Source organism: Ahaetulla prasina, chromosome 2, assembly GCF_028640845.1.
Source record: "Ahaetulla prasina isolate Xishuangbanna chromosome 2, ASM2864084v1, whole genome shotgun sequence".
In the NCBI taxonomy this organism is placed as follows: Eukaryota; Metazoa; Chordata; class Lepidosauria; order Squamata; family Colubridae; genus Ahaetulla; species Ahaetulla prasina.
In genome coordinates, this window is record NC_080540.1 from 236,731,808 (window position 1) to 236,751,946 (window position 20,139).

Here is a 20,139-nt window from a genome sequence, read left to right on the forward strand (position 1 = left end):
TACAAATCCATATATTGCTAAAGGTTTCAAAGTTCTGAAGCCTCCCTAAATTATGCATACACTGACACGTAAAATGTGGTCCCATCCCTAAGATCACCCTGTGAATGAGGAAGTAAACAAGATGAAGAGAACTGTGAGATAATATGAACACAGAATTCTATATTTCTATCATCTATCTATCTATCTATCTATCTATCTATCTATCTATCTATCTATCTATCATCTATCTGTCATCTCTCTCTCTCTCTCTCTCTCTCTCTCTCTCTATCATCTATCTATCTATCTTTCTATCTATCATCTATCTATCTTTCTATCTACCTATCTATCTTTCTATTTATCTATCTATCTACCATCTATCTATCATCTTTCTGTCTATCTATCTTTCTATCTATCATCTATCTATCTTTCTATTTATCGATCTATCTTTCCATTTATCTATCTTTCCATTTATCTATCTTTCTATCTATCATCGATCTATCATCTATCTATCTCTCTTTCTATCTATCATCTATCTGTCATCTATCTATCTATCTATCTTTCTATTTATCTTTCTATCTATCTATCTATCTATCTATCTATCTATCTATCTATCATCTATCTTTCTGCCATCTATCTATCTATCATCTATCTATCTTTCTATCTATCATCTATCTCTATCTATCTATCTATCTATCTATCTATCTATCTATCTATCTATCTATCTATCTATCTATCTATCTATCTGTCATCTATCTATCTTTCTATCTATCTATCTATCATCTATCTATCTATCTTTCTATCTATCATCTATCTATCTTTCTATCTACCTATCTATCTTTCTATCTATCTATCTTTCTATCTATCTATCATCTATCTATCTTTCTATCTGTCTGTCTATCAATCTATCATCTATCTAATCTTTCTATCTATCATCTATCTATCATCTATCTATCTATCTTTCTATCGATCATCTATCTATCTATCTATCTATCTATCTATCTATCTATCTATCTATCCATCCATCCATCCATCCATCCATCCATCTATCCATCCATCCATCTAATCATATATATCAAATGTTGAGTATATATTAAATCTGTAAATAAAAATGGCTATGAAAGCAAGAAGGAATTTTCAAGGTAGTTCCAGACTGGTGTTCTGAGATTGATTGATGTTAGGATTGATCGAAGATTCATGTATTCTTTTCTTTTTGAGAAGTTGAATTGATTTTTTTTTTCTTATTCTTCTTCAGTCAATTGGAAATTGCAGCTACAGTATGTCATTCTGAGCCTAGTTTTCCTTTAAATTCTAATATTTTAGAAAACTGTTGTTTGGCAGCCTATGTTATGAGTCCATTTTCCTATCAGAGACTGTGATAATACATGTCTCTTTCGAGCTTCATGTTGCCGGGATCTATCAGTGATTACACAATAGATACAGTGAGGATTTCCCCCTCCATGCTCTGTTGCAAGAGCTTTCTCTTTGCATGTACATTGATTAGAACTTTATTCCTTCTTCTCCACTTCTGTTTATACGCAACTGTGGTCATAATGATTAGATAAAACATTTAGTTGGCAAATAGGTAGCATGTAACCATCATGTCATTCTCACAAGTCCCAAGAATCTTTTAATGCAATCATGAATTGGTGCCACACTGAATGGACATTTTGAGAGAAGAGTTCAGTGGAGTAGTTAATATTTTTTACAATCTAATTTTCTCTGCATTGCGTGCTCTCACAGCAACATCTTAGAATTTTTTAAAAAATGACCAGAAAAGTAAAGGAAAACTATGGAAGCATTTGAAGGACTAATTATTTTATTTACTTTATATTTCTGTTTCTTCACGCTTAGTAGCTCAGAGGACAGGCATTCTTCATATTGGCAGTTTGAATCTCACCTAGTTTAAGGTTGACTCAGCCTTCCAACCTTCTGAGGTCAGTAAAATGAGGAGCCAGATTCTTGGGCGCAATATGCTGACTCTGTAAACTGCTTAGAAAGGGCTATAAAACATTGTGAAGTGTTATATAAGTCTAAATGCTATTGCTATTGCTGTTTTGTTGGTTGGCTGGAACCTTATAGTATTCCCTTTAAGCAGTAAACTTTCAGGCACATAGATAGGACAATACTCAGTGTGTTTTGATTGGTATATCATAAATAGAGCTTGATTTCAATGATTTATGAGAGGTTGGGAGGTAGAAATCCTGGTGATGTGAAGTACCATCAATCAGCTGCTCAAGGATTAAGGAGCTCATTTTACATTTGTTGGTAGCCCTCATATTAAGTATTATACAGGCAGATAACAGAAGGTTTGTTGTTCTGATTTCAGCCAAATGCTCACCTTCTTATGCTGTGGGATTACAGCATAAGAGAGAGAAAGAGAGAGAGAGAGAGAAGGAGGGAGGGAGAGGGAGAGGGAGAGGGGAGAGAAAGAGAGATACATGCACACACGATATAAATATAAGCAAATAGATACACACAGATAGTCATTCTCTATCTGAGTGAAGGAAAAAGAAAATGTAGCATAGTGCAAGACCAACAAGGAAAAAGAGAATCCTAGATGTGACCCCTCTTAATTCTCGGGGCAGTTGTGGGGGCTGTAATTTTATTATTACTGTATACTGTGAGATTTATTTTCCAGTCTCATGGATTTCAAGGGGCTGCCCTCACAATTATAAACCTTGTTTTTGGCACCAAGATTTGAAAGCTCAATGAACAGTTATTCTGCAGATGTAATTTTAATTACATAGAGATGCTCCTTGCCTTCTGTGAAGCAGCATCCCAGAGCCTTAAAGGAATCTGAAGACTGCTGAGTATGAGCAGGTTAAATTACAGTTATTAAGAGGAAAGTTATTTAAAGATTAAAGTTGACTTATCCCTGAGGAGCTATAATATGAGATTCCACTGAAGTGAAAACTTTTCCAGGCTTGCTCTTGCTCATTACAGTTTGCCCAGGTTTTCCAGAACATTATTTTGTCATTGCCTTCTCTACGGAAACAACATGCTTCACTGTGGATTTTTTCTCCCTTTTTAAAAAATGTTTCCTTCCCTACCCACATTGTCAAAGGCTGGTTCCAAGATCTTTAAGGAATCTCACCCATTTGTGTTGGTGGTGGGTGGGGGTGAATGATCCAGTTTTGTTAAACTTTTAGATAACAGATATACTGTTTCCTCGTAGATAAAATTAAAGTTTACACCTGAACTTGAATCATGTACTCTCTCTGTTATGGAGGACATTTGCCTTCCTTCCTTCCTTCCTTCCTTCCTTCCTTCCTTCCTTCCTTCCTTCCTTCCTTCCTTCCTTCCTTCCTTCCTTCCTCAATTATAGCAATTACATAACCCTGTAGTCAAAGAATTGACAGGTTTTTCAAGAAGATGCTAAAAAGACATTTGCTGGTAATTCTATAATTTTGAATTTTCTGAATTAAGCAGCATATTGGATTAAGGTTCAAAGTTCTGCCTTGCTCTATGAATCTCTGGTTCATATCAACAGATTTTAATTTCCTCTCTCTTTAGCACATATATACCACATATAAATAGGAGGGAGGGAGGGAGGGAGGGAGGGAAGGAAGGAAGGAAGGAAGGAAGGAAGGAAGGAAGGAAGGAAAGCTTCCATTAACCTAGGAACATCTCTAAAAATCTCTTGATTTTGCTGCTACGACCTATCTGGAGCATCTTTTTATTTCCCATTTCTTTGTATAAATCTGTGGTAACATATCTACTGTAAGTAGAAAGGAAGGAAGGAAAATGCAGACGAGCAGCCAATTTATTAATGATTAATAATTAACTCTGATTAAATAGCCTATATAGTCAACAGGTTCCCTTAACATTATAATGTATATAAAGGCTGTCAATACCTCCCTTTCCTGGCATCAAATATATACTCACAAAGCTTGATCATATTTTACAAAGATGTGAAATACTGAGGCAGAATTTAGTTACCGGTGAAAGTTATGTTGGAACAGAAGAAGGATTCACTTACAGGTTCTAAAAACAGGTTCTAAAAACAGGTTCTAAAAACAGGTTCTAAAAATGTCTCTCAAAGAGAACAGGAAACTGTGGAGGAAGTCAAGAAAAAGAGCAAGAGACAATGGTGGGAAAGACACTTAAATATCTTTGGGAACTGGATTTTGGTTTCTTGAAGAAATGTTTTCAAAGATGAAACAGATTTATAAAAATAATATTGCACTGACTGTGCACACATGTTATGTTTAACTGTTGGATTAAATATATATTTACTTTTCACTGATAAACTTTGACAATTTTGGTCTATCGGTCAAACATAATAGCTTCAGATCCTATACTGAGCAGGAGGATGTACTTCCAAGAGCCCTTCTAATTCTGTGATTTTATGACTTCAGAGAAGCTCCTTTTATAAGGAAACTGCCACATACAGAAAAAGAGAGGTAAATGAAAGTATAGGGAGTACTTTTAAGTAACCTGACCTTTAAAACATCAGAATATAAGCTATCAATGAATTAAAATAAGCCCTGGATACTTCATGCTAGCATTCAATACCAAAAGTACCAGGTAGAAGTTCCACAAGTAGCGTTACTGGGATATCAATGTTTTGTCATGTCTGCACCTGGAGTTTGATGTCATTTCAAGACCGACTCAAAAAGATAAAAAAAAAAAGAAGGAAAAGGGAGAGGAAAAGGGATTTTGCTACCATGGTATAGGAACAGAAGGCAAGTTAGCTGCCGCGTTTGAACTCTGATGGGGGGGTTGTATTGTAATTTATTGGTGTACAAGCATGGTTGCTAGGATGCTACATACTACATTCAGTGCTAAATAGTGTTTATTAGTAGAATGCATGTGCAAGCTTTTATCCTCTAGAAAATAAATCTGTCAGGATTAGAGCGCCAGGCCTGTAAAGGCAATCACTCTCCTCGTGGCCATCTCCCCATCTATTGTATCTTTTGGAAATTCACCAGCAGTGTGCTCCAAAGGTTGATGTGGTGGGTTTTGTGCATTTAGAGACTTGGTTTCCATGGTTGCGAGTCGCACATGCTTGAAAGCAGCAATTTAGAGAAGGGGGTGGGCAAAGAGGGAGTAAGAGAAGGCAGTCATTAAAATGTGTCAATTAGTATGCAGCAGCGCTCTCCTTGCTGTCTTTCTTATGCACTCCACAAAAGCAGGCAGTGTTTATTCTCACTGTGGCCCTAAAGTGAGCATGAATGAAATAGTAAGCAGGGGAAAGGGGTTTATATTATAAACAGGTAGCCTTTTTTTTTTTTTGCAATATGAGTGTGCCTTACAACAGGCTGAAAGATGTGTGTTTAAGGAGTGTAGGAGTCCCACCGATTAGCATGAGAATGGTGGTGTTCTGCCCCCCCCTCAACCACCCCCCAGAAGACACAAGAGCTGACTGTATTTGCCAGCAATTTATTCTTGCTACAGATATCAGCTCTGGCAACGAACCTGCAATTGCCTGCCAAGTCCTCCTTATCTCTTCATTGCTACTGCGGTCTGTTGCTGGAGCAACCCAGAGTTCAGAAGTAAACAGAAGTCCGAAAAGCCAATTCCTGAGTCTCGCAATAAAGCAGCCAAAGTTTCCAAAAGTCAGTTTTTGTCCGTCACGGAGCCCAAAGGCAGCTCCACCCACTTTTATACCCTGTGGGGTGTGGCTCCGTGACTCAGCACTCCCTGGGCTGGCCCCTTCCTTTGTTTTGCTGCACACGCTTCACTCGGCGTTGCTGCCTTGCATCTAGCCACAATTGATCCTCCTCAGCTGGCTCTTGGGGCGTTGCCAGGTGGAAGGAGGGGTCAGGGGAAAGAGGCCGTGTCAGCTCCTCCTCCTCCACCTGCCTCTGGAATCTGGAGCAGAGCCAGAGAGGAAGCTTCTGCAGAGGGAAGTCCTGTCGGCTCTTCCCCCTCACTCTCTGAGTCACTCTCTGCCAGGAAGCCCGGCTCGGGACCCGCAGACACAACAGGTGGAAGGAAGGAACAGTGCAATGATTGCAGTGGTATGATCCTGTCTACTCTTGCTATCCCAACCAGAGCTCCCACCATTGGCTTTTGCTTGTCTGTGTATGTGTGTGTGTGTGTGTGGGGGAATGAACAGTTCAATTCCTGTCTATGAAGATTCCCACTCATCCAGGTCATGGTTGCCCCAGAGGTGCATTTTTCCAGAGGTCAACTGGACTTTCTTGGTGTTTTTCTTTGAAAATACTTCATTTCTCATCCAAGAAGCTTCTTCAGTTCAGTCCAATTACATTTTGGAAAAAAGCACTTTGGGACAGGCCAGTCCCTATTGCTCCTTTTCAGTTTTCTTGCCAACTGAGTGAGGCAGGTGATTGTTACGCCAGCATCTCCCCTATGTTTCTTTCTACCGTTAATTCCTCTGCAAGCCCTTGATGAGATGGGCCTAACCAAATCCATATTTTAGTATATAGTTAGCCACAATCTTTGTGAAAAGTCACAACATCTAGACTTGAGATGTAAGCCAGCTAGGGATGAAAGCATAAGAATTGCGCAAGGTTTATAATTTCCAATTAGGTTTTAGACTCGGGGAGCTCTTAATTTTTGCTTTGCCATAAAAATAGAAGGTTCATCTTCAGCAAGTCATTTTACAGGAATGAAAGTTACAGAAATAAAAACAATTCTGATATTAAGTTGGCTAAGTTGCTTAATTAATCATTTTGAGAGGCAGTGGTGCAGTGGTTTAAGTGCAGTACTGCAGGCTACTTCTGCTGATTGCCGGCTGCCTGCAATTTGGCGGTTCAAATCTCACCAGGCTCAAGGTTGACTCAGCCTTCCATCCTACCAAGGTGAGTAAAATGAGGACCCAGATTGTTGGGGGCAATATGCTGACTCTGTAGACCATTTAGAGACGGCTGTAAAGCACTATAAAGCAGTATATAAGTCTAAGTGCTATTGTTATTAAATATTTTTAATATGATTATTTTTTTCTCGCCATCCCACCCCTTATTAGGTGTATATAATCTTAACAGTCATGTGATGTTTTTACATTTATTTCTGTTATTGAGCTACATTATCTAATATAACAGGCTAATAAGAAGGAATATTGCTTCACTGACTTGTAGGCTTTTACATTTCTTATGGCAGGGGAAAAACATAAATCCTAGAGAAATTTCAATAAAAGAAAAAAATATGTTTTACAGTGGCCATTTTCATTAATTTTTTAAAGAGTGTGCCATAAAACCCATTGAATGGGTTTGCAACTATAGATGCAACATGATGAACAGATTTAAAAGCCACTGAATATTTAATGAGCCCCAAGCCTCTAACAACTAATAATGTTCTAATGACACTTGCCCTATGCTCCTTGTGTGCAACCACATATTTCTGCGAGTTTAATTTTTTAAAAAAAAAAACTTTCTAATAAAGTGAATGCAACCACCAAGTAAATGAAAAAGCTGTTTGCCATCCCAGCTCTTCTTAGAGCAAAGGTCAGAAATGAAATCTGTGTTTATGTCTGGTATGCATGCTGACAATACATTATTAATGCTCTCCTTTTCATATGTAGCCATAGATCATATTGATTCGGTTAAGGGATTTTTTTTACACATCCTGGCTCTGACAGCCCATGATAAGCAGCTTGTAATGTGCTCTAGAAGCCAAAACAAATCTCTAGAGTAACAGAGAACACCAGGAGTGCTTCACACATAGATCCCAGATGTGTAAAGTAAAGGCTAATAGAAAGGCTTACAAAGCTATTACAAATACAGTAGCAGCAAATGATGGAAGCCCATTTATGAGATGTTGGATGCTGAGCACTGTAACTCAGTAACTTACTTTGTTTATGATATATGCATGCATGTATATGATGCTGCTTAGTTCAGGAAATCCAGAATTATACAATCACTGACAATTGGCTTTCTAGCTTCTTGAGAAGCTGAACAATCCTTTGACTTTTTTTTAAATTTCTTTTTGTCACAACAGTATACACAAACACTTGTCATAGATAAAACAACATATCTTGAAGAATATATATATATATATATATATATATATATATATATATATATATATATATATATGTAAAAAAAATATGCATCAACTATATTAATTTGATATAATGAAGGGAACAATAGGACAGGAACGGTAGGCACTTTTGTGCTCTTATGCACGCCCCTTATAGCCCTCTTAGGAATGGGGTGAGGTCAACAGTAGACAGTTTTTGGTTAAAGCTTTGGGGATTTTGAGAAGAGACCACAGAGTCAGGTAGTGTGTTCCAAGCATTAACAACTCTGTTACAGAAGTCATATTTTCTGCAATCAAGATTGAAGCGGTTGACATTTAGCTTGAATCTATTTTTTGCTCTTGTAATATTCTTTGTTTATTTGTTTATGGTGCCTTTGAGTCTAAGTTGACTCCTGGGTAATTCCCGACAGTTTTCATGGCAAGATTGTTTAGAAGTGGAGGTTCTTGGAAGTGGTTTGCCATTGCCTGCTTCTTATGGCTGAGAGAGAGTGACTGGCCCAAGGTCACCCACCTGTCTTTATGCCCAAGGCAGGGCTAGAACTCTCAGTCTCTTAGTTTCTAGTCTGATGCCTTCATTGCTACACTAAACTGACTCACTTACACTATAGGGTTATGTAATTGTTATAATCTAGAACAACTAAATGTGAGAAAGCAAGCCATAAATAAAATGTGTGTTTGCCTAAAATATCCACTTATTCATTAATGAAACAGCCAGACCAAACTCGAAAGTATATAGATTCAGACTGAGATTTGGAAATCTCTCTCTCTCTCTCTTCCTTCCCCTCCCCCTCCCCTCTCCCTCCACTCGACTAGTATGTACTGCTGTGGCTGTTTCAGAAGTTTTTTGAGGTCAAGATAGGAGTTTTATTGTGGTCTAGAATTGCGACAAGACAGTCACGTATTCAGGCCTAGAAAAAAGAAAACAGGTTCCTAATTACCCAGCTTCCTGCCAAAATCTGACATTTAGGCAAATGCAATGGCCACTTTAGTTATTTATTGTATTCCATGTATTCTGGTAGGAAAAAGGGATTATTTGAAAAATATCAATTTTCCTCATGTTCCCTGGAGAACATAAAACAAGAAAGGCAGCTGACTCTTCTTTTTTGGGGGGAGGGGCAGAGGGAGGTCAGAAATCAATAGTAACTTGTGACAGAAAATACTTTTTGAGTCTTTTAAATTTCCCCCATGGTATTTTCCACATGGAGATCAGTTCTAGTACAGCAGCAGAATTCTCTAAATATAGTAATATGGTGCACACAGCTGGAAGAAAATGCTTGATAACTCTAGTTGAACTTGTAATCATTGCACATAGTATGTCAAATCCAAATAATAAAATATCATGTCACTTTGGGTATTTCATTATTCCCCCAGACTCTTAAGCTTCTTTCTTTTTCACCAGGTTGGTGGCCATACTATGTTACCTATTCGTTGGATGCCACCTGAAAGCATCATGTATAGAAAGTTCACCACGGAAAGTGATGTCTGGAGCCTTGGCGTTGTTCTCTGGGAAATCTTTACCTATGGCAAACAACCGTGGTATCAGCTCTCAAACAATGAGGTATGTGGATATTGTTCTACGTTACCATTCTGTATTACTAAGCTATAAAAAGTAAAGGTAAAGGTTCCCCTCGCAGATATGTGCTAGTCATTCACAACTCTAGGGGGCGATGCTCAACTTCATGTCAAGGCTAAAGAGCCAGCGCTGTCCAAAGACATCTCTGTGGTCATATGGCCGGCATGACTAAATGCCAAAGGCTCATGGAACACTGTTACCTTCCCACCAAAGGTGGTCCCTATTTTTCTACTTGCATTTTTTAAAATGCTTTCAAACTGCTAGGTTGGCAGAAGCTGGGACAAATAACGGGAGCTCACCCCATTACGCGGCACTAGGGATTCGAACCGCTGAACTGCCGACCTTTTGATTGACAAGCTCAGGGTCTTAGCCACTGAGCCACCGCATCCCTAAGCTATATTGGAACCTTAAAAAAGGTCAGTGCCAGCCATCAGTGCCAGTCCAAAAGCCCTATATAAAGTCAATCAAAACGCAGTTCATACTGGAGGTTTGAAGAGATTTAATTTGATTTTGCAAACTGAGAAGAAACCACCTTGATTCAATCTCCTTTGAAACTTTCCTTGAAACACCATTTGTTCATAGGCTAAAATGAGGAAATATCAAAATGTTGGCAGCTGCTTCATCTTTGTCAAAATGGGATGAAAATATAACGATATAACGAAACCAATCTAGTTTCCACGGGATATCTTCAAGGGTTTCACTGCAAGAAAATTTGGAAATATTTTTACTCCATTAATTTTAAATCAGAGATTGCACGGATGAGGAAGGGATTGACAGCAACCTCCAAGTTGTTCAGCCAAGAGTAGGTTGTGCTGTGGCAGTAGTGCCAGCATCCTGTCAGGGAATTGTGCAGCAGGTGTCCAAATGAAGTCAGAGACGCTGACATGAACGTGTAGTTTTATATAAATAAATATGTTTAACAGCTATACTTACTGTAAATAAGATAGTCAGGCAAACAGGAGCATCATGAGGTAGATCACAGAGCACACAGAAGAAAAAGGCGGGGGAAAAGGGAAATCCCCCCTTCAAACCAAGCAACCAATCACAGTGCCAATTGCCTCATGTAGGAGCCAGCACTCTCCAACCAATCAACTATAACTGTGTGTTCTGAATCATTGTCCAACCTCATTGTTCCAGCTACTAAATTTAAATATCTTAACACATCCTAACACCAAAATAAAAGTATTCAAAAATATTTAAGCCAGCGGTTCTCAACCTGTGGGTTGCGACCCCATTGGGGGTCAAATGACGATTTGCCAGGGGTCGCCTAAGACCATCGGAAATATAGGAAGTATACTTGCGAGTCGAAGAATCGTGCTCCAATGGTTGACTTCACAAGCCAGCTGCAGGCTCTTCAAATCGCTAGCCGAATTCGGCTTCAGGCGCGATGAATTAAAAAAGAGAGAAATCTTTGCTCTGATGTCTCCCTCTCAAGCCAGCTGCAATCACTCCCAATTGCTAGCTTAATCTGGCTTCAGGCGCGATAAACTTAATAGGGGAGGAGTCTCCGCTTTAATGCCTCCGTCCTCAAGGCAATCGCAAGCAGTTCAGATCGCTAGCCAATACGGCTTCAGGCGCGATAAATTCAAAACGAAAATAATTTTATGGTTGGGGTTGCCACATCGTGGGGAATTGTATTAAAGGGGTCGCAGCACTATAAAGGTTGAGAACCACTGGTTTAAGCTATAAGCTCTTATTTTAAACTTCCCAGAGTCCCTGGGAGTTGGGCTGCATATAAGTTTAAAAAGTTACTATTATAAGAAAAGGAGGAGAGAAATATTGAAAGATCTTCCTTGTTTACCAGTATAGCTCATTTTTCCCAATGTATCAATGAAATGGAATGACTTTATTTTTTTTTATGCCTTGCCCTTGCCTTGCCGTCATTATTTGGTATTTCTGGTGCAAATGAAAAATTGTATTTTTAAAAGTAAATAAATAGGAATAAGAATACAAAAGTGTTAGACAAACATGTTGGGAGATTATCTTTGCATGTATTGGCCAATGATGTATCGCCAACAAAAGAAACAAATCAACAGGCTCTCTTCTTGTCCTTTCTTCAGGTAATTGAGTGTATTACTCAGGGCCGCGTCCTACAGCGACCTCGTACCTGCCCAAAGGAAGTATATGACCTGATGCTTGGGTGCTGGCAGCGGGAGCCTCATATGAGACTCAATATCAAAGAAATCTACACTCTCCTTCAGAACTTGGCCAAGGCCTCTCCAGTCTACCTGGATATTCTAGGGTAGAAACTCCTGGCACTTCCTTGTATGAAGTGTGTGAATGAATGTTTCCGTTGCAACTAAACTCCATTACAATGTGTTATTAACTCTGGCAGTATTAAATACAAAGATACGGAGAAGCTTTCAAAGGGCAAGCTGTGTGCATCTCTTCCTCTGTAAACACAGTATTGACGTTGTGACTTTACTGACATATATCTCTTCTCCCCTTCTGTTCTCTTTCCCCCCAATTTCTATTCAACCAGGCTTCTGCATTATTATAACTCTGCATAGACAAAGGCCTTAACAACCTGATCTGTTTTATCAGCAGATACTCGGTTTTGCTCATCACAGCTTAAATGCCTTGTTGTCCTTTTGCCTTTGATCTGGATAAAAAAGGGAAAAAAAGACTCAAACCTTGTGACTTCTTCTGTATGGATATCTGGAACATCTATGGAATTGCCTCTACTTTATTTGCTTTGACATCTGGGTTGAAAATGGAAGTGTCAAGTGCAATAGACTGGCATTCTCTATGGGAATAATTATTTTATTTCTAGTTGAGGTCAAGCTAAAGGGGAAAAAAAATCAGTCGGCATCTTATGTAAACTTCTCTTTTGAAAAACGATCAGATCAGATGGCATCCAATGTAACATTTTACAAAATAATGTAATTATTTCACGAAAGAGTAGGAACCTGGTGCTTTGCCTTGGGAGACATACAGGAAAGTAAAGGCATTGTTCCTGTTGCGAACTTTTTTTTAATATTGAATGGGGCTTCTGTGTCAACTAGACTGAAAAGTAAAGGTCTTGTTCACATTTCCCAGAACTGTATCACTTTATGCACAATTAGGATTCCCCAACTTCACCTTGCCATAGTTTCTACTGATGTCACTACTACAAAAATTCCCTAGTTAGTTTTTGATAATGCAAGTGCATGGTTGGGTATATTAAAGTGCAGAATAGTTTCTAGGGCTCTTTTGAAAACAGGGCTGTAATACAGCAGCATTAGTCAAATATATTATGCCTCAAATATGATGTCTCTGGTTGGGTTGGAATGGAATTGAAACCCTACACATCTGGTGGTATTAGTTTAGGATGCCCAAGATGTGGGAAAAGCTAGACATGGATAATATAGAGGTGGCAACATGATGTTTTATCAGCACTTACTGATCCTTGTCCTCCTATTCATCTTCTGTCTATCCTTGTCAGGCACAAGCAACCAGAACCACTCATAAATAGCTGAAGTAAACAACTTTATTGATTTCTACCTATATTACAAGATTTTCCCCAGACTGCCTTCCCCTGGGAATGACCAGAGCTTCATGAAACTTGGGTGGAGATCAATCTATGACTCTTGTGGCTGTACAAGGACTCTAAGCTAGGCCCCTGCTTGATCTCTCCTTCCAGCCGACCTGGCAATTTCCCAACAATCTTTTCCCCAAACTTAGCATACATTTTTATCAGTTAATACTCCACTATTCATTCTGAATAAAGTCCCACATCTCATTGCACACTCAAGTAAGCATAATAAATTCCTATATTTAATTGTAATAAAACTGCTGCTGTGAAACATATGTATTGTTACATGTGCAATAGGGTCATGCAACAATATTGAATATTTATTACTGATGTGAAATAGGACATATTTAAGAAACTCTGGAGAAAAGTCAGCAAAAATAAGAATGAGAACCAGTTACTGGTTGATCAGATAATCGGATATTGAATGTTGAGAATGGCCATCCTTTCATTTAGGAGTGAAAGGTATTATACTATATAGCTAACAAAACATATTACATATAGACTTGGAAGGTTTAGGATATACATGTCAAGTTATTTTTATTATAAGATATCATGATGAAATAAATTCAAAACTGCTACAAAAATGTGGAGGGGATATTTTAAATCACTAAAGGAGAGCATCAATATAGAGCTCCTAAATGTTTTGTAATTGTAATATTATTTTAAAGACTTGACACTTATTTTTCTAATTGTTTCCAGAATAATTTTAAATGTGTTTGACTTACATTTCTTCTTTTAATGCACCCTTTTGCAATCTAGAAAGATGTTGATCTTGTTTCAAAATCTGAACTAAAATTAGAAATGTGAATAGTGGTGAAGTTGGATTCTATTATGTCATTTTTAGAAGTGCTAAGTTATACATATAACAGTGTATGTCTAAAGATATATATATATATATATATATATATATATATATATATATATATATATATATATATATATATATATATATATATATATATATATGTAGATCTTTAGTTATTCAGGTTTTCTCCCGCGTAAAAACCCGAATAACCAAAGATCTACATACAAACACCCGCGAAAACCTCAGAAAACAAATATACACACACACACACACACACACACACACACACACACACACACACACTAGTTCCTATATGAGTTTCAACAGGGTTTTTTTTTAACGTCAGGATGATTAATATGAAATGGACTTTGAAGATTATTTAAGTAATGGCTGAAAAGTAATACATAAAGACAAAAGAAAAAGGGAAATATTGAATGTTCACTTTTGCATACTGACTTTAAAACCAATTTTGTTTATACAGTGTCATTCTAGTTCAATCTTCTCAGGTTTGATGCCCTCAGTTATGTTAGAACTGCAATTCCCATTAGAACCTAATTGGGAATTCTGTAGTTTGCAGTCCTGAAAAACATTAAGGGTGACAGATTGGGATAAACTGCTCTAGTCTGAATGAAGTAAAAAGATATATAGAAAACAAAATTTGATGTGTCAGAGATTGCCAAAAAGCACATCTATCCATGGACTATGCACTTTCATAATTTTTGAAAAAATGCAATTCTGACGGAATTCCCTGACGGAATGACCAGTGCGGCAAAATTGGAATTAAAAGGGATGCTACTCACAACACCTCTGATGGTAGTGGGTTTTCAGCTCTGTTCTTTTCTATATTCCAGATCTTTCTGTAGTCCATAATGTTTAGTCACAAGTAGAGATGCTCAGCAAGCCCTTTGCCAATTAATGTTCATTAAGATCTCCCACTTTGCATGTCCCATTAGTTTCTCTCTTCTGATGGAGAATGAGAAGCCTTAATGATTGTTTCTCTTGGAAATTTATTTTTTAATAAGGAAATGTTATTTCATTATTCAAAATAAACTTAACCAATAAACTCCACCAAGCAAATTGTGGTGAAGGCTTTCCTCATCAGGGGCAATAGAAGCTGGCATAAGGTCCTTAAGAAAGGGCATTCAAGGGATAATTAAGAAGATATTTATCATTCAGCCTTGATCACAGGGAACCAGGTATGACCTACAAGCAACAAGAACCTAGTTTAAAATGTGCTGAGTGTTCTGAGGAGCCTTAAAAGCACTTTGCCTTTCCACACTGGACAAATTGATGTTGAATTTGCATCTTGGGGTGGGTGAGTGGGTGGGAGTGGTACAAATCAAAACTGAAAATATGTGGAATATCAGCCTGAATTTGATAACAGCTGGATTAGCAGACAGAAGTTAGTGTGGAAAACAGCTGCATTAAAATGTATCAATTTGAAAATGGTTTTAGTCTGAGAATAATAAGCATGTGTATTATATGATTACTGAAGGATTGTATACCAAAATGGATGTAATTTTTTACTAGATGGTATCGTTTTTTCTTTCTTTCTAGAAAAGAATAATAGAGTAATGAAAAGTACTGTGTTAAAATGTAGTGTGCAGTAGCATAACCACATATCCTTTTTAAAGGACCAAATGCTCTATACAGTCAGCATTCTGTACAGTGTGGCTAAAATTTGGGTTGTGCTGTAAATGTGGACCTGTGAATAGAAGCTACTGTCTTGTAGGAATGATATTAACTTATTTGCATTTAGTCATTCAAGTGAAGACAAGTATTGATATATATATATATATTCTATTCTATTCTATTATATATATATATATATATTCTGTGTGTATATATACATGTATGCAGATATACATGTAACACACATGTACATACCCAGAGGAAAGAAAGGTTTTAATAAATATTGTGTATAGCATATATTTGTCATGCTTAAAGTGTCAGCTAACATTCTACATTGAGCAAATGTGACAATCACGCTTATTAAGGAGAATGACTTTCTTCCCTATGCTGCAAATATAAGTGTATAAAGACACACATACACTATTATATATAAATATGTGTGTGTGTGTGTTTGCATAAACTCTGTATATAGCAAGGACAGAGACATACCTGAATATGTGTCTTATAAATATTTGATCTATACATATGCAGACTTTGGTGATTGTGTATATGTATAAGCGTATGTAAACTACACATACAATTTTTAATGGTGATGTATAGAAGACAGTAATATGAATAGGCTGAGTATGCTAAGTAACCAAAATTTCCATTTCTAAAAAAATGAATGTATGTTTTTTTTTCTATATTTGGTAGGTCAGTTTTAAACTTCCATACAGATCTACATAATAGAGGAAATTCTTAAAAATATATTATTTGCTCAACCCAAAAATCCCTCACTGTTTTCCTCCCATCTATTTATTTCTCTCAGATTGATTTTAGTTGTTGACTTTAGGACTAAGATATAGATTTGCTATGACTATACTCCTGTACAGATTTATTTTAAAAATACTGGAAGGATTTTCTTCTGGTTAGACATACATGGAATTGCTCCATCACTGTCAAGATCTTTTCCAGTTATTATTTAATAAACACTCCTGTTTCTGGTTGGAACCATGCAGAATTGCCATGCAATATGAGGGAAATGGGTGCTGCTCAGTGGAGCTCAAGCAGAGTTGTGTTTGACAGAGTGAGATAAATATTTGTTCCCAAATCGTTCGCCAACGAGTTTGATTTTTTTCCTCAGAAACAATTTAAGCAAATACCCAAGTCCTAGATAGTATGAAAGCTAAGATATATATGTTTACCATGCATATACACCCCTTAAATATTGATTAGACTCATGAGAACTATGCACCCTCTGGAGCAGGCTGTCTGATTCAGAGAATTCCCCAAGCTACAGTACTGGAACAATTGAAGTTTAAAACCTCTGCATTTGTTGGACTAAATGGGGAAAAAAATCCCATTTCCCAAATGATCTAAAGCTTACGTAGCTTTCTGACTACAGACAGCATTGGACTGTTTTTAGCCAGATAGGTTGTAGAAGAGTTTACACGGGATACAGGTAGTTCTCGACTTGCAACAATTCATTCAAGCGACCATTTAAAGTTATAAAGGCACTGAAAAAAGTGACTTATGATTATTTTTCGCATTTAAGATCATTGCAATAGCCCCATGGTCACATAATCAAAATTTGGCCACTTGGCAACTGACTCATATTTATGATGGTTGCAGTGTCCTGGGCTCATGTGACTAGTCCGCCTGGACTACTGTAACGCTCTCTACATGGGGCTCCCCTTGAAGGGCACCCGGAGGCTCCAAGTGGTCCAGAATGCGGCTGCACGGGTGATAGAGGGAGCCACTCATGGCTCCCATATAACACCTCTCCTGCGCAGGCTGCACTGGTTGCCGGTGGTCTTCCGGGTGCAATTCAAGGTGTTGGTAACCACCTTTAAAGTGCTCCATGGCTTAGGACGGGGGTATTTATGGGACCGCCTGCTGCCACCGGTAGCCTCCCATCGACCTGTGTGTTCCCCATTTGCAACCTTTTGATAAGTAAAGTCAATGGGGAAGCCATAATCACTTAACAATCATGTTACTAACTTAATTGTAGCAACATGCTTAACAACCCTGGCAAGAAAGGTCGTAAAATGAGACCAAATTCACTTAATAAAAGTCTCATTTAGCGACATAAATTTTTGGCTGAATTGTGGTGAGCATTTGAGGACGACCTGCATTACTGCATTCTTAAAAGAAAATAGTATATAGTTAAACACTATATATGGCCTCTCGTGAAGGGAGGGGAAGTCCCGATACGTCACATGACGACGACGTGACGATGTGAGTTTGACATTCCTGGTGTAGGGTTTCCTGCTTGGGCAGGGGGTTGGACTAGATGACCTACAAGGTCCCTTCCAACTCTATTATTCTGTTCTGTTCTATGGCCTGTGTCAGGAAGAGCCCATCACTCTTTTTCAGAATGTCCTTGTCAAATAAAGCTGAGGAGGTTGAACATTCGTGTGTAAAGCTTTGGGATGGTTTCACTCTCTGACATGATTTATATGGGCTTTCCAGTAACACATGGAGACCTTATTACTCACCCAGCTCTTTTGAACAACTGATGGGTTTCTTTTAGTCAGAGCTTTTTAAATTCATATGCCTTGTTTTTAATTGAGTTGTAAGCCTTAAGTGCAGCTGTTTTCATATTACATTTCAATTAAGGGCAGCAATATATATATATAAGAAGAGTAAATATTATCAAAAGTAAAATGCCCAGCAGCATTTGAAAAGAATTTATTAAAAGACTTTCTTCAAACAGCTAATCTCTAGAATTTTTTTTTTTTAAATCCCTGAATAATCATGAGGAAACTGAAATGAAATGACCTGTTTGAAGTAGCTCTACTGGTAACTCTTGACTTTTTTTGGGAAGGGAAGGATGTCCACAAATATATTTTATGAAACTCTTTAGATTACTATGAAAATGGTAGTGACAAAAATTTCCTGCTGTGGCACAGGGATGTTGTCATTCTTACAGAAATTGTTTATCTTTGATTGTAAATAATCTGAAGATTCTTTACAAACGGTTGTCATTTAGGAGCCATCTGAGTCAAGGTTCTTGATCTGCATTTCCTACTTCCTCAGCAATTTGACTCAATTTTGTTTAATTAATCTTCTTTCTTTTTTTTTCTTTTTTTTTAAATTTGCATTTATATCCCGCCCTTCTCCGAAGACTCAGGGCGGCTTACACTATGTTAGCAATAGTCTTCATCCTATTTGTATATTTATATACAAAGTCAACTTATTGCCCCCAACAATCTGGGTCCTCATTTTACCTACCTTATAAAGGATGGAAGGCTGAGTCAACCTTGGGCCTGGTGGGACTAGAACCTGCAGTAATTGCAGGCAGCTGCTGTTAATAACAGACTGCATTAGCAGTCTGAGCCCCAGAGGCTCTTCATTCCTCCATCATGTAGCTACATCTTGCATTGAGAGGATAGATATTTAGGTGGCAACCTGGCTCCATCCCATCCTATAATTCATAACTCCTAGACTAAGCTGCAAATTGTTGCCTCAGAAAGATGAGTAGCTAGGAAGCTAGTTCATCCTTCTGATCTACAACCTGGCAAAAAGCAAGAGACATTAAGATAGGCCAGTGCAGCTTTCTTGTCCTTTCCTCCTCTAGGCCAGGGATCAGAAAAGCTGGCTGAGGAATTCTGGGAGTTGAAGTCCACCAGTTTTAAAGTTGCCAAGGTTGGAGACCCCTGCTCTAGGCCCTGCTCTGTTGAAAGCTTTCCCTTACAGCACACCATGGAATAAATGAATGAATGAATGTGTATCTGTGTATATGTATATGTGAGTATGTGTATGTTTGTATATATCTTTTTCAGTTATGTTTTGACTTTTATCATTTAATTCTCACTAACCCGGAAGAAGACTATCCAATTAACTTAGTTTATTAAGAAGATCATCTTGGGTTTGGTACACCCTGTGAATGAACTGTGAGTGCCACTTTGAAAAATATGCACAAATTGGGGCTTTCTAGCTAAATGAAACTTTTGATGGCACACACAGGAAGGCCTTTTCTTAAGGCCAGAGAGATGGCTGCACTGATTCAAAAGACCCATATACAGCCATGGTTAATACTAGGCACATATACTATCCAGGCTGCAGATATCTGGATTCCCACTTGATGGCCACAAAGAGATGTTTCTTCTCAGGATCTTTGCAGCCAGATAAGGTATCCTAAAATAAAATCCTTTATTTTTATGTTATACATTCATTGCAAATATGAAGCAAAAAAAAAAAAGTATGTTGTAGGGGAAACACTGTGAATTTCATACAAACAACCAAGTGACTAGTTTGCCATCTTTTCAACATATGTCTCAGGAGCAGAACTGGGATCATTATATGTTATGTTTACTGTCTATGCATTCAAAGCCAGGTCTTTGGTTTCACTGCTATGTATGCTGCCTGCTAGAAAAAGATTGAACGATAATTGGCTAAATCTAAGCAGGAACATCTGAGAAACTGTTCATACGGAGAGGGTGCGACAGGAAGGCAGACAAAATCAAACCTTTTCGCAGACCTATGTGCAGCTTTTAAAAACACATATCTGTAATTTTAAAAGAATACTTACATGTTGAATGAACAGCTGAGAATCTTTTGTAAATCAGCAAGTAGCCCTATTTACTGTTTGCATCATAAATAAGTTTAATTTCAAAACTGTTCATCCCAGTGCTATGGGGCTACTTAGTAGTGTACCTACATAGATATTATATGTATATAGATAATGGCTCTAGATTTTTCTCTGTGCTT

At 37.8% G+C, this 20,139-nt stretch overlaps 1 protein-coding gene across 1 annotated transcript in view; it reads left to right on the forward strand.

The window, feature by feature from the left end:
* The window catches only part of LOC131190712 (BDNF/NT-3 growth factors receptor), a 98,616-nt gene extending 84,832 nt beyond the window's left edge, over positions 1-13,784 (forward strand). Inside the window, exons 6-7 of the mRNA XM_058168068.1 lie at positions 9,323-9,481; positions 11,557-13,784. Coding sequence (XP_058024051.1) covers positions 9,323-9,481; positions 11,557-11,742 — 345 coding nt within the window. The 3' untranslated portion in view covers positions 11,743-13,784. The remainder of the gene's footprint in view (positions 1-9,322; positions 9,482-11,556) is intronic.
* Positions 13,785-20,139: the final 6,355 nt, after the last annotated feature.